Source organism: Crocodylus siamensis, chromosome 1, assembly GCF_052110815.1.
Source record: "Crocodylus siamensis isolate JL-2025a chromosome 1, ASM5211081v1, whole genome shotgun sequence".
NCBI lineage: Eukaryota > Metazoa > Chordata > Crocodylia > Crocodylidae > Crocodylus > Crocodylus siamensis.
In genome coordinates this window covers 133190742-133208653 of record NC_143395.1, presented here as the reverse complement: position 1 = coordinate 133208653, position 17912 = coordinate 133190742, and the positions used below count along the sequence as shown (strand labels likewise).

Below are 17912 nucleotides of genomic sequence, written 5' to 3'. Positions count from 1 at the left end.
GTCTAGTCCAGTGGTTCTCAACCTTTTTTGTACCAGGACCCATTTGTAAACATTGATGGCCAGTCTCGACCCAGTGTCCCTCACTGCTGCTCCAAGCCCCAGCCCCTCGGTGTGTAGGTTGGGGGGGTGGAGTATAGGGGACCCCCCAAGTAGTTCTAAGCAGCCCCTTGCAGGCTGGAACAACCTGCAAGTGAAAAGCCATGGCTTCCATTTTTTCTCCTTTAAAGGAGAATCCATTTTTAAAGTTTGTTGATCCATTTTTAAAGTCTGTTTACAACCCTTTCATATAGTCTTGAGACCCACTTGTGGATCGTGACCCACAGGTTAAGAAACACTGGTCTAGGAGACTACTATGGGCATTCAAACAAAACAAAACTGTTGCCCATCATCAGTCCCTTAATTCTTGCAGACTAGGGCTCTGTATCATTAGGACCATGAAGCTCTACAGCCATTTCTAATGCTCCTGGTCCTTTGTTTGCTGCAGTTTGGGTTGGAGAAATACTTCTCCTTCTCCTGCTTCTCTGGCCTTCATTACTATTCAGTCTGGAATGCAGAACTCCTCTGCTCTGTCTCACTGCCATCTCTCTTCCACATGTGCCTGATGAACCATAAGCCACATCCACAATACCTTCGCTTGTTTAGATAGCCCTGGTAGTTCAGCAGCTGCCAAGGAGGGTCTCAGAGCTCGCATTCCTTCCCTCCAAACCTTTGAATTCTGGGCTTGATTGAGGCTTGAGAGGGCAGGAGGGCATAGAGAATATATGGTAAATTACTTTTTGTGTTTGCTTCACCCATCTTGGCTAAGTGAGTCTTCCCCAGGTGATAGGGATACAGGTAAAAGTGCTTCTAGTTGGCAGCAGGGACGTACTTGGTAGCCATGTTGGTTAAGGCCAAAAGAAATGCAAAACTCTACGATTCTTCATTCAGAGATGATAGTTTTTATTAGACCAACTACGAAATCGCAAAAAAAAAAATCTTTTTCTTTCTAGTTGGCAGCTTAACTTCCATCTTTATTCTTCAGCATCTTGTTGTTTATTTACTAGTTGCCTTCTGGTCTGAGATAAGAAAGCACCCTGCTCATAACACAGTAGGTCAGAAAATACTACTTACACTGCAAACTGTAATGGACTGTGGGGATACTTGAGCCAGCTCTAAACTGGCTTGCTTGGGAAATACTAGCAGTCTAACACTGGCAGTACAGAAGCAGGACAGACAGCAAAACCCACCTGAGAAGCAGAACAAATGAGTCTGCACAGAGCTCCATGCTAAGGCTAGATTGTTACCAGGTCCCAAGCTAGTGCATTTACACTGCAATCTGCAGTGTAGATTTTACCACTGAGACAGAGCAGCTGCATTGGCTTACACAGATAAGCCAGGCAGACTGAAAGTAAATCTTTTCCCTTTCCCACTGTGGGGCAGGGGCAAGGAAACAAAACAACCTCCTCTCCACAGACACTCAAAAGAAGATTTGCTGAAACAAAATCGTAGAAAAGCTTAGCTCAAGCTGGTGATGTACCTCCTAGCTAGCCATGGCTTTAAGCATAGAGTTAGCTTCCCTTCCTGCAGCTTCCTGTTTTTATCTAATTCTTGGGCCTCCAGTGCCTATGCCTTTGGCAAGTTGTTGCATTTGGATCTTCAGCAAGAAGTGGCTCTTCTTAAAGAGACAGATTGTGCTGTCATAGTTATAGCTTGAGGTAGTGCTTCTTTACTTGCTGTAAACATTCAGTCGTCTTAACTCGTACACTGTGATCCTGAAACCTGACTGCCTATAGATAACATAATGCAAAAAATTCTAACTTTGTTGCAAGGCTCAAAGAAGTAGCGTGGATTAGCTGGTGTTCCATGTCAGCTAACGAATAGCACCAAAAATCCTGAACTAAGCAAGGTGGCTAGTGGGTTAACAGTGTGAACACACTGAAAGTAACATCTGCCTGATTGACAAGGCTCTATAGCTGAAGAAATCAAACATCTGGAATGGTAAAGCTGCAGCATCTGAATGAGTTGTGTCTTTTGGCAGGGGCTGCAGGTAAACCAGGGCACTGTTTGTTCTGTTTTGCTAATATCCCCTGTTTAATTTCCGATAGGGATCTAAAGGGGAAAAAAGTTAAAAATATTTTCCATTTTCTAAAACCATGTTATTGTTGCAAGATGGACCACAGCACTGAAAATGAAGAGTCTTATTACAACAAGCAAAAAGAGAAAAAGAAACAAAATTAACCTCTGAAACATTCCATCTCAAGAGCAAGATGGTGGCAATTCCCAATGCAAAAATTAATAGCAAGAGTGAATACATACACACACATATGTATAACTCATATGTATTTACAATTTGCCTATACACACACACACACACACATATATGTACGTATACATATAAAAAAAATGTGGGAATACAGGTTTTACTATACTAGATAAGACTGCTGGTTTGTCTTCTTTGGTAGCAAGCAGTTATTAGTGTTGCAGAGAACAGTGGAAACTTCCTGAATTAATCTATCTAGTTCTGCAAGGCAATCGGTAAATGGAAAATCCTTCCTGCCCTCGGTAGTGGTCAGCATATGCCCTGCAGCATGTCTGCTTTACCACAATCTTTGCATGTATAATTAAATAACAATTATTTACGAAGTTAAGCAGCTATAGTTTTCATCTTTATGCCTGTTAGCTATGCCATTGTTTCACACTGAAACTCCCTAGGTACTATGTTATATGATGGTAAGAGAAGTGCAGAAGTTCTATGAAAACACTGAACAAGCTGAACAACTATCACATACTAATTAGATTGGTGTTTGGAAAAGCAATTGAAAAGAAACAGGAAAGATCAGGGAGCAAAGATTAAATGCTATAAAAAAAGACAGAATGAAGGAGAGAACAATAAGAAAATCCTTCAATCCAGAGACTACATTTCAGAGACATGGAGAGATTTTAACAACATTCTACTTACCAATGCTATCTCCCAAGACAGTCATGGCTATGGTCAATGTAACTATCAGATGAGAACGAGAGGAATGAGCATGCACCAATGTTGGATGTTTGACCCGTAGCTGTAGACCTTTATTAACTAGCTGCAGGAATTCAGCAGCATTTTCAACAGTCCTAGCAAGATAAAAGTTTAGTTGATAGGAAAACTGGAATTAGAAATCTGGGAAACTAGACCTGGACCTAATAATTTCCTTTTGCTCCTCCTCCTACCTCTTGCATTGTTGTTAACCTGGTTTTGAAATTGTTCTTTTGCCAGTGTTTTGGTCCACAAATGTCTACTGGACAGACCCTTCCAGCTACGGCACATGACATTTCAAGCCAAGATGAAGCCATCTCACGAGCAATAGGCTGGTGGAAATAATCTGAATGCTACTTTTTACTTTTGGTAAAAAGACAAAAGTTAAGCTAAGAGCTTCCTGAAATGTTTTATCATACTGATGTATAATTTACCTGTTTATCTTACATTAAACTCATGCCACTTCCAGTCCTATAAGGGTACAGAGTTGGGATAAAATAGTAGAAATGCGATTTCTTGTGACCTGTGGAAATGACAAATACACCTTTGGAATAAATTCTAGGAAATCAGAAGTAATATTCTAATCCTAGGGAAAAGTTCAGCGCTGTTGTTCCCTGAGCAGGCGTCCCGACTTAGGAATGCTCTTAACTGAAGTAATTGCTCCAGGAAGGACGTTCCGATTGACACGAAGAATGGAGACAAAGACTTCAGAAACTCAGGAGGAGGATTTACCAGACTGTATAATGAGCTCCCAGGTGGGACATCATCACTTAATTGGCAGCATGTTTGTCAATGTGACTGACATTTGGGATGTGGACACAAACACTTAGGAAAAGGTTTTTCTTAAGAGGAGTCCAGGGCACTATCTGTGGCTGCTGATTTAATTTTCAATTATTTAAAATTAATCCCAATAAAACTATTTTACTCTAAGTGTCAAAATGATGTACTGGCCTTTACAGGAACCATAGACTTCTTGTTCCAATAAGTACAGGCAATCCTTGGACTTACGACACAACTGGTTCCTGAAAACTGTGTCTGAAGTTGAAACATCATAACTCAGAACCAATTTTCTCATAAGAAACATAAATGGGGGATTGGTTCCTGAACCAAGGCCCGATACCCTATTTTCACCAAAAATACCTCAGAATTTTGTACTCAATTATAGACTAGTAATATAGCTACATTAATGTATTTATATTGTAAATAGCAATCATATTGATTTGGAAGGACTTCTTTGAGGTGACTTTGCTGGACTTTTTGAAAGGCTCTTGGCTGGAGTCTTCTCAGGAGTCTTGGCTGCAAGTTTTTCTGGAGCCGTGTCTGCTTTCTTAAAGAAAGCGTCCAAGGAAGTTTGGACAGATGTTCTCCAGGGAGATGAGCAACACAGCAAACTTGTTCGCTGCCATGGCATCGCATTAGATCAAGTGTTGTAAAGTCAAAACTGGCGTTGCAAAGTTGAAACAGGGTGTCAATTTATAAATGTTGTAACTCGAAATGTTGTAAGTCGAGGACTGCCTGTAAACTAAATCCATATCTTCGAGTAGGTGTTTGATTCTGATTCTTTTCTACCATAAAGAATTGTGAGAGTGGCGATTTTTTAATGCGTATGCCTGCCAGGAATGGAAAAATACCATTTGCTGGATCCTGAGAGAAGCTATGAGAACAAGGAACCATAGCTCCAAATACTATGATTATGCAGTGCCAGGTGGTGCCATGGTGAAGCACGTTGGAATAGCTCTGTATGTGCTAGTTCCAAACTGGAAGTGGGATAGCTGTGTTAGTGCAGTGCTGCCTACAGGGTGAAAAGCAGAGGTATTTTCTTCAAAAGCAGAGGGTTAGGTGCCCAGTATTTTTGAGAGTCTCGATTCTGATTATTCACAAGGTAATGGACAATATTAAAGGAAGAGTCCTAAAAAAAGTGTGAATTTTCTGGTAAATTAAATTTACCTGCGGTGACCTTAATTTATCAAGATATCTAAAGTTAATGGCAACACGAATCAGCAAAATCATAGTTTTGTTGATTCATAATAAATTGCAAGAGACACAAGTGTTTCTACTTGAAGTCTTGTTCTCTTTGTACATTTGTTCAGTCTTCTCAGGTCTACAATTCATTGCTTTTCAACACAAAAACAGAAGATTAAACAAACAAGACACTCACTGGGTCTGGAATGCCTTCTGGCTTTAATTAAGAGCCCCTATCACTGTCTTTCTGCTTCTTTTATTTCAACTCATTCAAAGTTTGAGTAAGGAATACTAGTCTCTTCTTTCCACACCCCCCTTTAAAAAAAAATGAGAAAGACATTTTAACTCTGTGTACTTGTCCCACAGAACTACTTTACCAGTCTCCTGAAAAATGGAGACTTTACCTAATACCTTAATCTGTACTATTGTAAGTGTTGGATCCTGCGAGTCCCAAACAGAGGTGACCCAAGCAGCGTGTGGGGCCCGGGACAAATCAGCCCGTGCAGGGCTCCACTCCTGCTCCAGTCCTGGACCCAAAGAAGCTGCCACTGCCATCGGCAGCCGCAGCGGCATTGATGCACGGGGGTGTTAGTGAGTGGCTGGATGCAGAGCCACTGCCAAGCCCAGCTCCATGCTGCTGCTGCTCCATGGGGCTCAGGGTGGTCACCTTGATTCACCCCCTGCAGGGACGGCTCTGATCCCAAGTTAAATTTATTGACACTAACCAGAAACATTTATTTAGAATTCAGATGTCCCTTACTGGCCATCTTTCCATAAGAAAGGCTTCTTTTGCCTTTCAGCTTTGTCTATGTATAGCAAGATAGCTATACATAGCTATATAGCTATAGCTTGAAACTAGCTTCGCCGGGGGAGGGGGTCACAGGAAGACGAGGAGATGCCATCCGAGCAGGACAGGTGACAAAGGCAAGGAGTACTAAGGTAAGGAATGGGGGTCCAGACTGTCTCCCTAAACGGGGGGTGGCACACACAGTCTTGCAAGGCCTTAAATGCCTATATACCAATGCTCGCAGTATGGGGAATAAACAGGAGGAACTCGCCCTCAGAATAGCTAGTTCAAACCCAGATGTCATAGGGCTAACAGAAATGTGGTGGGATTCGTCCCATGACTGGGCAGTTAACATTAGGGGCTATAGGCTTTACAGGCGGGATAGAGAAAGAAGGAAAGGTGGGGGTGTGCCACTGTATGTCAAGGAGCACTACACATCCTCTGCCAGCAGAATGGGGTCAGAGGAAGGGCAGGCTGAAGTGCTCTGGGTTAAGATTCAAGGGGACCGTGGGGAGAGCAATTTGACAGTGGGGGTCTACTACAGACCCCCCAACCAAGGGAAGGAGCTGGATCGGGAATTTTTGGGCCAGCTTGCAGAGGCACTTAAGGCAAGGGATGTAGTTGTCATGGGTGATTTTAATTACCCAGACGTCTGCTGGGAGGAACAGTCAGCCAGGACGGACCATTCCAAGAGGTTCTTAGCTGAGATACAGGACCTCCACTTAATCCAGGAGGTGAACGGTCCCACCAAAGGAAACACCCTGTTGGACCTGGTCCTGGCCACAGACGATGACCTGGTAAGGGGCCTCCAGGTTCTTGACCACCTGGGCGATAGCGATCATTGCTTGCTGGAATTCACCATCCAGCGCAGGGTGTCAAGGGCCTGCAGCAAGACAGTAGCCCTAGACTTTAGGAGGGCCAACTTCAACAAACTGAGGAGACTAGTGGGGGAGGCTCTGGGGTCCATGAGGGCAGGGGAACTCAGTGTCCAGGACGAGTGGTCGTTCCTTAAGGAAACGATACACAGGGCCCAAGGGGAGTCCATCCCAACAGGATGCAAGGGGGGCAAGAGTGCCGAAAGCCCCCCTGGCTCACCAAGGGCATCCAGGAATGCCTGCTTGCCAAAAAGGCAGCGTACACCCGTGGAAGGGGGGTGCTATCTCCAAAGAGGAGTATACCTCTGCTCGGGCCTGTAGGGGGGCTGTCAGGAAAGCTAAGGCGGACATAGAGCTAGGAATAGCGTCCAAGATCAAGGATAATAAAAAGTCCTTTTTCAAATACATAGGGAGGATGAAGAAGGGGCCGGGTAATGTGGGGCCCCTGCAAAGTACGCTGGTGAATCTGGTGGTTGCGCCAGAGGAGAAAGCGGAACACTTTAACCAATTCTTCATGTCCGTTTTCTTGTGCAGGGACCGGGACTTCCCCACTGTGATGCCAGATGGACTCAAGGGGAATGCCTTCAGACCTCAGGTTGGGGAAGACCAAGTTAGAGTGCTTCTGGAGGGGCTGGACGTGTTCAAGTCAGTGGGTCCAGATGCTCTCCACCCCAGGGTATTGAGGGACCTAGCTAGGGTTATTGCAGGGCCCTTGGCATGGCTTTACAAGCACTTGTGGTGCTCCGGCCAGGTGCCGGATGACTGGAAGATGGCTAACGTGGTCCCTATCTTCAAAAAAGGGAAGAGAGAGGACCCAGGCAACTATAGGCCCGTCAGTCTTACTTCTATCCTTGGGAAACTCTTTGAGAAGATCCTCAAGGAGCACATCTGTGATGGGCCGGCTTCAGGGATGATGCTCAAGGGCAACCAGCACGGTTTCATTAGGGGCAGGTCATGTCAGACCAACCTGAGTGCCTTTTATGATCAGGTCACAAAGGCAATGGATGCAGGTGTTGCCGTGGACGTAGCCTTTCTAGAGTTCAGCAAGGTCTTTGACACCATCTCCTACCCCATCCTCATTAAAAAACTAGGCGACTGTGGCATTGATGCCTACACAGTCAGATGGATTGCAGACTGGCTCAAGGGTCGTACTCAGAGGGTGGTGGTGGACGGGTCATATTCGACCTGGGGGCAAGTGGGCAGCGGAGTCCCCCTGGGCTCGGTCCTGGGGCCTGTGCTGTTCAATTTCTTCATCAGCGATTTGGACGACGGGGTGAATTCGCTGATGATACCAAAATTTGGGGCGAGGTGAGCACGCTAGCAGGGAGGGAAAGACTGCAACAAGACCTGGATAGGTTACAGGAGTGGGCTGACATAAACAGGATGCGTTTCAATACTGACAAGTGCAGGGTGCTGCACTTAGGCAGTAGAAACCAGCAGCACACTTATAGAATCGGAAACTCCCTTCTTGAGAGCACGGAGGCAGAAAGGGATCTTGGAGTCATTATTGACTCCAAGATGAACATGGGCCGACAATGCGAGGTCACAGTTGGCAGGGCTAACCAGACCTTGTCGTGCATCCACAGGTGCATCTCAAGTAGAGCCAGGGAGGTGATCCTTTCCCTCTATGCGACGCCGGTCAGGCCGCAGCTGGAGTACTGCATCCAGTTCTGTGCACTGCATTTCAGGAAAGATGTGGACAACACTGAAAGGGTCCAGATGAGGACCACCCGCATAATCCGGGGACTACAGGGCAGACCCTACAATGAAAGACTGCGGGACCTACCTGTTCAGCCTTCACAAGAGAAGGCTGAGGGGGGACCTGGTGACTGTCTATAAACTCACTAGGGGGGACCAGAAGGGTTTAGGGGAGACACTGTTTCCCCTAGTGCCCCCTGGCATGACAAGGAACAATGGACACAAGTTGTTAGAGAGTAGATTTAGATTAGACATCCACAAGAACTACTTCACAGTCAGGGCGGCTAGGAGCTGGAACCAACTTCCTAGGGAGGTGGTGCTGGCTCCTACCCTGGGGATCTTTAAGAAGAGGCTTGATGCCTACCTGGCTGGACTCATTTGAGTCCAGTCTTTTCTCCCGCCCAGGTGGGGGGTCGGACTTGAAGATCTACAAGGTCCCTTCCGACCCTACTTCTATGATACTATGATGATACTATGAAGATCACAAAATAAAAAACTCACATAATAAAAAGAGAATCGACATAAAATTAAATCTCTTATTCCAGAGGCCAGATCTGGAGGCCAGATCGTGGGGTTGGTAGCTCACCCATGTCAAAAATTTCAATTACAGTCTACAAGAGAAGAAATCAGAAGGAAATAACGGTCTGAAAGCTTTTGAAGTTGGAACAGGCAATTATACATAGACCATGAAGTGAAGATGATTATGTTTATGACAAAAGTTTATAAAAAAAACTAATTAATCTTCTCCAGTGAAACATGGGTTCAACTCGTATTTGTAAAATTTTATATTTTCAGGTTGTCTGAGGCAAGTGAAGAAACATTTTTCTCTCTCTTTTTTTGCTATGTCATACCTCAGGTCCCCTAAAAAACTTTCCTCCTGTGAACCTAAAAACAGATTCCTCTAACAAAGGCTACTGGATATGCCCTTTACCAGGTAAATCATGTCTCATGCTTATAATGGACACTGTAAAGAGAGAGCTAGGAACAACACAGATCCATTAATTATATTCTAAAAAGATTTGCTTTTTTACAGAGAGGCATCAGAACATGATCAAAGTCGTTTTGGGGAATTACTGCGCTATTATAATTAATCAGGACTGTAGAATATATACAGTGATGAGTCAGACCAAGTAAATCGTATTAGATACGGTGGTAGCAATAAGCAAAGCTAAGTTACACAGTTACAATGAAATAGCAATAGGGCCAACCAACAGAGATCATGAAGAAGTGGATTAAAAAAATAACTGTAGGACTTTGCTTTTAATGGACGCAAAGCACAAATACAGAGATTAAACGCATAACAAACACAAAGGGTTTATAGAGGTTATTTTATCGTAAACTATCCAGCCTCTATTTCTGGTTGAGGGAAATAATGAAAACATTGCCCAACCAAAGGGCAAGAAAATAGACAGTAAATCCAGTTGATTAGATACAGATGAAGAGCAAAGCTTTGCCCTGGAATCTGGGTTAGAATCTGAAAAACTAATGATCTGTTTGCCAATAAATTTGCCATCTCACACTTCTAACCCTTCTCTTGCTTCCTCTGCTTTTTTCAATAATCAACTTTCTTACATGATCTTAATATACTTTCTGGCAGCAAGAAAAAAATATTATTCTTGAATATCAGATGTTAATGAATGCTTTACAAGGTACTGTTTAGATCATATGCATTACTGAAACCATGGAAAATTCTAGTGCAAGGGTGCCAGCTAAGTATTTGATCCTGTCCCACTAAAGTCAATGGGAGTTATGACACTAACTTGAACAGGAGTGGTTTTGTACAAAGAATGCAGCATCATGGAGGCCCAGATTTCACATTTCAGTGAAAATTGAGAGACAAAAATATATTTTGTGCTAAAATGTTTGAGCTAGACATGATAAAATACATTAAGATGATTAAAATATACCCAAATACCATACAAGGTTGCTATGACAGAGATACTTTGAGCTGTGTAATGACCCCAATGAAGCATTATCTTAGAGGTGACCAAAAGCAAGCTGCACTAGCCATACCCCATTCTCTAGCACAGCGGAGGCCAATCTTTTAGGCATGTGTGCCATAACTTGGCTCCCACCCTCTGTCAGTGCCACTCCAATCCTCTTCCCTTGCCTGCTTTGCTTTCTGCTTCCTCCATATCTGCCATTGTGCTGTCCGTCTCTTCGCTAGTCTACCACGTGCCATATAGGGAGGCTGCTCATGCCACTTGTGGCACACATTCTGCAGGCTGTCCACCCCTGCAGCACAGCCGCACTGCAGGAATACTGTGATGGGTGGTCATTCCAGCTTCTTGGCCCTTGTGGCTAAAACCAGAGGTTGGATTTATCCCAGGACAAAACAAAACCTTTTATCCTAGCATCCTACAGACAAACAAATCCACTGCCCCACTTTAGGCAGGCAAGGTTTTTTGAGTAGGTGTGATATCTTTTATTAGACCAACTGAGTAGTTGGAAAAAAGTTTGTGGCAAGCTTTGGGGTACAGTCACCCTTCTTCAGATGTAGGGAATCTGCTGTTCAGAGTCTCTGAGAAATAAGAGAAGCTAAAAGTGTGGCAGGATGTCAATGAAAATGTAAATAGGTAGAATTTAGAAAGACAAAATGTAAAGCAGAGAGGTAAAACAGAGGGGGGAAGAGAAGAGAGTAGAGGGGTTGGGGAGGCCGAAGGGAGGCATTACAATGATAGAATACAAGGTAGAAAAGAGGCTGTCAGAGGCTGTCCCACTTTAAGCACCTGTGAAGTAACTTAAATAACATTTTTCCCTCCAGGACAATCTGAGTTAATTTGAGTTAATTACCATGCAAGCTGTCCGTGTAATCAAGTGTGCTGCCCCTGTTTTGATGCAAGTCAAAGCCCAGGACCCCATATAGAAGTCTGTGTTTACCCTCTGAGTTCTTGCTACAGCAAAAAGGAGCCACACTAGGGACAGAATATTGTTCCACATCTTTACAGACAGAAATGTTCTTTTTTAATTTAGCTTTTATTTTAATGTGAAATTACTTGGCTCAGATTTCTAGTGGATTTATTTTGCTTTAGAAAAATGGCAGGAATTGATATAATGCAAAAAAAGATGTTCACACAAGGTTAAATCCAAAAATGTAAAAATTATGTCAGACCCTTACTTATACAATACCCCATCTGCCCCAGTCTCATTTTTGTATTATAAAGAAGTAAATATGGGGGAAATTTTTTGCTAGTCATTTTTTGGCTGGACTACCACCATATCATACTGTATATATTAAGCATCTGTATGGAAAGATTTTAAAGGACCAAGCTCAAAGAAGAGGGACCCTGCTATGGCTGGCCTGAAAATATACCCTAAATACTCTCTAAAGTCAACTTGAAGATATAAGACACTGAGGTTTTCTGATTCAGCAGGACATGCATGTTAACAGGAAAACTACTATCGTATTCTATTTGATATATGAAGAAGTCAATGAGGCCCAGTGGGCCAATATATTTTAGATGAAATGTTATCATAAATGAGGATGTGTTTTCATTCAAAATGCCAGCTGTTTTCTTTAGACTCCAGGCAGCAGAGGTGGCCTAGCTCTATGGTTTCTTTACTTTGTTTGGGTTTGTTTTTCATTATTAACCTTTTTAGTATAATTATTAATATAACCCATTTATGAATTTGACTTTTTGCTGCTTTCATTGTAATTGAGATATAAGCACATATTCTTGGATATATTTGTATTAGTCCTGAATATTTATTGATTGATTTAGATAAACATTTTTAAAAGGTGCTTTTCCAAAGGGCTGAGTGCTTTTGTCATTTATTAAAAGTTACAGAAATAAACACAGCAGCCGTTGCAAGGATTGGAAGAACAATGAAAGTCTGCTCAAGCTGCCAATTCCCAACCTCATGGCAAAAATTTGAGTTGTAGAGCTCACTAAGGCTGTGTGAAACTTTGGTCCCTGATTCAATTTGGCAGAGATTTGGCCCAATTCATTGGCTGAATCTCCAATCCAAATTGAATCAGGAGACCCTTTAATCTCTCTGAATTGAATCAGAACCCTCTGAATCAATTCAGAGAGATTCAGAAAGATTCAATAATTCAGACATAGATACAGCTTTAAATGTTTTTTCCACATATCTCAAGGTACCAGGTGGCTCATGAATGGTGAGATGCTGGGGCAGATAGAGCATCCCACAGGAGCATGGGGGGTGGGCCCCAGTGTGCTCGGCAGCAGACCCAGAACTGGACCAGAAGCACTTCTGGTTCACTTCCAGGTCCCTCCCCGTGGCTGATCATCGAGCCAAGCTGAGCCAGGTCCCCACCCCAGTGTCCTCGGTGGCAGACCTGGAAGTGGACTGGAAGTACTTCTGATCCACTTCCAGGTTCACTGTCAAGCTGTCACTGAATCACTGTCCCCAATTCAGGCCAAATTTGAATCCAAATCGAATACAGCCCATTTCGCACACCCCTAGAGCTCACCCTTTTCTCCCAAACACCTGGGAAAATAAATTGATCCACAACTATGTGAAGCTGCTTCATCAGTAGATATATTAACTATTTTTTAGGTATCAATTGAGGCCAGATTCTTGGTTCATTACTAAGAAGGCCTCTGAAAGGGTTAATCAATAGACAAAAGGACAAGGCATAGCCAATTGTCTACTGTGCTGAACTGAGCTGGTAGGGCTGCCTCCTTGGGAAGACAGTGAGTCAACAGCTTCCATGGGAGCAAGAGTCCTTTCAACATCCTCAATGTCCTCCCAAAATACAGGTGAATCTGAGCCCCTTCTGCACTGATGCCCTTCCTGTTTTTCCAGAAGTATGGGTGTGTAATCAAGGAGGCACAATTTGAGTAGCAATCAAATTTAACCTAAAGAGTCTGCAATGCAGACATACCCTAAGGAAAAGAAAATAACACTGTCTAGAATACTATAAGTACTATTATTCCACAGAAAGAGAGGAAAGCTACAAATCCTTGATTTGAAAAAAAAGCTATTTTACAATTTCCTTGTGAGTTCCAATTTTCTATGGATGGCTCAATGGACAGAAAAGATAAGATTTAGTAAATACATATAACAGTACAGTTAAAAAAAATGTTTACACAACCCTACAGTACATTTACTATATTTTTAATCGAGGTTTCTGGCAATAACAAAGCCACATAAACAAACCTCAAGCAGGCTGTTTATGTGACTAAATCTCCCAAGATAAAAATACTGCCCTCAATTATTTCCACTGAGGGTGCATTTTGTTTTAACCCAGAGAGAGGAAAATGCTTCTTGCCTCTGAGTTCCAGCTCCTGCTGGGACAGCAGGGAAACAGCTTGTGACAGGAACTATAATTAGAGAGGTGTAAAAGAAAGCATGTTTCCACAAGCAATAGAATATTTTCTGATTTTGTGCTATACTTTTCAATATGACAGGCAGTTTTCAGAGGAGAAAATTAGATCTTCCCACAAAGCTCTTCTCCTCCTGTACTCCTTCCCACAGTAAAAAATATAACCCTTACAATATGATCTGTACAACATAAGCTTTTTTCTTCCTAAACTAGCATCCTCCATAGGTCACATTGTGGTAGGTTACAAGCAAAATGTCCAACAGCTTTCTTCTGCTTAATACCATTACTGCCCGAGTGCCACTACCAGTACTGCCCATCATCTTGTACCCTCTCACCCCACCAATCATTCTTCCAATGATGTTGTAAGTGCATAGTGCTGTTTTAAGAGCACTATGTACATTTTCGTCAAAATGGATAGAGCCCTTCATTTGTTAAGGCATCATTTGTTATGACTAGGGACCTACTTCATGATTTCGCTCTTTGCCACTGATTGGCTGAGAGGGCTGTCTGTTGCGTGGCGCTGCCAATTAGTGGTCAGCGGCTGGCACTGTGTTCAGCCTGCAAAATTGCCTCTCTGTCACCTCAATTTGGGTAGGTTCCTAGTTATGACACACATGATTTTATCATCTAAATTGAAAAGAAAATACAAATAAAAAAATAAGATATATATTTACTTCATGCACCATCCAGCAAGCCCAATTCTGATTTATATCAAGGCCACTTAAACCACTTGAGAAGTGTAAGAGGCCTTTAAAATGTGTAGCTATAACTCATGCTCACTTTATGGCCCCTTCACTGCTAAAGCAGGTGTACATGAGGATCAAATCTACAAAGACACACAAGCTTAAAAAAACACAAACAAAAAAAATTGTCTCTGAAAACAAACAAGAACCAGACAGGGTGATTTAGTAAGCTAAGCCTTTGGTTTGAAATACCAGTCCTCTCTGGAACTACAGCTTCAAATCCTGGCAGTATGAACTCCCTGCATAATCCTTCTAAATAAGAGCATTTACTCCTGAGTGATTTACCTTGGATTTTACTCCACAGTAAATTTATGATGTAGTAAGGAGCAGACAACCAGCTAGCTCTCCAAATCCGATTGGTCAAAGTCACTATCACAATGCCTGACCTCTGGGTGGAAGGGATGCATTTTTATTGAACAAATGGTTATTTTAGAGCAAAACTGGACATGTCTACACATACGCTTTAATGCACAGTAGTCTATTGTACTGTGCCTTAAAACTTCACATAAAAAACCATGCTATTATGGTAATGTGAGGTAAAATTGGCTATGGCACATTAAGCATCACTTAAAAAACCATGTGCTTTCGGTACTGTGCATTAGGGCAGCCTAATGTTTTTTATTTAGTACCTCACATTGGAGGTACTGAATTTAATGCACATTAGGAAAAGCATATTAATGCACATGTAGATGCACACACTGAGAGTGGCAACAAATACCCAAAACATAAAATAGAGTAAATCAGGGCTGACCAACTTCTAATTGGTCAGAGGCCGTGCCTCATGGGCTGCACCAGTTGGGGCCACACACTATAGAGATGACCATTATATTACTGTGCACCATAAATTTGTCCCACTCTTCCCTCAACCTGCTGGACTGTACACCCACGCAGCCCTGGGATCAACCTCAGCTCCCTGTGTCATGCTACATTGCACTGCCCTACCTCTTGTACAGAACAGAAGCTGGAAAAGGGAGAGAACCCAGAGACTCTGGCTGCTGTTGCTGGGGAGCCAGGCAGGAGCCTGGAGTCTGTAACTTAACTTCTCCTGGGTTTTAGCTCTGGAGTAAATCTTTCTGGAGTAAATTTACTTCTAACTTCTGCCAAAGTAATTTTACAACAAAAGCATTTGTTTCAAGAATGTATACCGTGTACTATGTGTCTGTTCCACTTCTCCTCTAGAGTAAAAATACAATGTGTCTGCACCCTGATATAAGCAGAGTGCCAGATAGTTCCCTGTGGTGGGTAGGTATTTTGGCTGTGGACTTAAAAAATAAAATTCTCTCTCTTAGTAAAATTCTATCCCTTAGTAAAACTATCCTTAAGTAAAATCCTGTCTGCTTTATATAAACAGTAAGAATTTTACAGCACTTTTTGAAGAATAGGGCTTGTACTAGTATTAATTGAAATTTCTCTTCCTTGAGCACAAAAAAAATCTTGGAGGAGTTAATAGGAAATAAATTCAATAGAAGGTACTCCAAAATATTATGCAATGTAATACAGAATATCTTTTCTATAATTTTTTCAAGTGATTTTACATTATTTAAGTGGAATGAAATTCTTTAAGATAGTTTAAAAATCCATGAAAAGTTAGAATTTTCTATTAAGTTCTATAACTTGTTTTCCCCAGTGACCTAATTACAAACCAATATTCAAAGAAATGTTTTGCCACACTTCCCATAAATCTGACAGGCTCTCACAGCAGTGTTTAAAAAAGAACAATCTTATAAAGCACCTGAGGATGAAAGGTGGTATAAAAATGTAAAACAATATTGATTATTATTATTGTTACTGCACAATATTCAAATTGATACTGGAATTCTTATTGAACTGCTAAGTTGTATTTTTAATGGTATTATTTTTTATATGCTAAGTGAAACTCTGTAAGCTTAGAGGAATTCATCAGTACCAACAACTGTTATATCTCTAAGCTTTGTAACTGATACACACTGTAGTAACATTGTATTATGATCTCACATACTGGTTAACATATAACATTCTGTACTCACTCATAGGTAAGAAATGGCACATCACTTTTTCCTTCCTTGGTTGTAACAACTTCACGTTTGATGCCAAATACAGTTCCATAGCTGTCTTTTGCCAAAAGATCAAAGATTTCATTATTATATACTTCTACAACAGAAACCTCAACCCAATGGCTTCCTGGTGGCTTTTCTGAAATAAGCCTAAAAAATACAGAGAAAAGAATAAAATAGATTTAAAGAGGCTAAAAGCAAATCCTAAGTAAATTATCCCTTAGTAAAAGTTTCATCTTAGTTTCGTAGTTTCTAGGGTCGGAAGGGACCTGAGCAGTTCATCTCGTCCGATCCCCTGCCATGGCAGGAAAGAGTACTGGGGTCAAACGACCCCAGCAAGATGTTCATCCAGCCTCCTCTTAAACAACCCCAGGGTAGGAGCCTGCACCACTTCTCTTGGAAGTTGGTTCCAGACCCTAGCCGCCCTGACTGTGAAGTAGCGCTTCCTGATATCTAACCTAAACCTACCCTCTGCCAGCTTGTGACTTATTCCTGGTCACTCCTGGCGGTGCTCGGGGGAACAGTGACTCCCCCAATGCCTGCTGATCCCCCCTGACTAGTTTATAACAGGCCACAAGATCCCCCCTCAGCCTTCTCTTTTGGAGGCTGAACAGGTTCAGGTCCTGTAGCCTCTCCTCATAGGGCCTGCCCTGCTGTCCCCTGACCATGCGAGTGGCCCTCCTCTGGACCCTCTCCATGCTGTCCACATCCCTCTTGAAGTGTGGCACCCAGAACTGGACACAGTACTCCAGTTGCGGCCTGACCAGTGCCGCACAGAGCGGGAGGATCACCTCTTTGGACCTGCTGGAGATGCATTTGTGGATGCATGACAAGGTGCGGCTGGCCTTCCTAACTGCCTCCCCACGCTGCCGGCCCATGTTCATCTTGGAGTCAATGATGATCCCAAGATCCTTTTCTGCCTCCGTGCTGACAAGAGGGGAGTTCCCTTAGAGGTGATTACAGTCTGAAGAAAGCAACTATCAAAAATCCACGATCACCATTGTGGGTCACCTTCCATGTTAATGTAAAGTTTGAAGAAAAAGAATGTATACTCTTTAATTATACAGTATGTGTGTCATAGAAAGGTCCACAAATGAGATTCCTACCCAGAAGAGCATTCCATCTTTCCACTCTTCTGTGAAATACGAAACATCATAACCAGAAGGAAATATGATTCTACATCCTATTTACCACCAGACAATTTCAAGGTAAAAAGACTTTTTCAACTTCTCTCTGAGTCTAACCTGCACAAAATGAACTGTTCCAAACAGGAGACTTCACCATACCTTCAGCTCTCCTGTGAAATATGAATTTTCACTTCTACCTAGGACAACTTTTACAATCTTTGCAATCTCCTATGCCCGATGAAGGGTGCCTGTGCCCGAAAGCCTGCAAATAAAGAAATCTTTTTTGCAAATATTTAGTTGGTCTAATAAAAAAATATCACCTCTGCTATGAGTTCTGATAGAAAGAAAACAACACTTTCAGTCTCATTTAACCATCTGTGGTCCAAATTCTGATTTCTTGACATA

General features: G+C 42.4%; 1 protein-coding gene across 4 annotated transcripts in view; it reads right to left on the bottom strand.

Annotated features, from left to right (window-relative positions):
• KIF25 (kinesin family member 25) overlaps nucleotides 1-17912 on the bottom strand; it is an 87873-nt gene that overhangs the window by 19938 nt on the left and 50023 nt on the right. For all 4 annotated transcript variants that reach the window (XR_016441836.1, XR_016441839.1, XM_090043111.1 and 1 more), the window contains 2 exons: nucleotides 16354-16530; nucleotides 2939-3090 (listed from right to left, as the gene is read on the bottom strand). Coding sequence is in view for 2 of the 4 variants with exons in the window: in XM_090043111.1 (XP_089899237.1) it covers nucleotides 2939-3090; nucleotides 16354-16530 (329 nt within the window). In the remaining 2 variants the exon portion in view is untranslated. The remainder of the gene's footprint in view (nucleotides 1-2938; nucleotides 3091-16353; nucleotides 16531-17912) is intronic.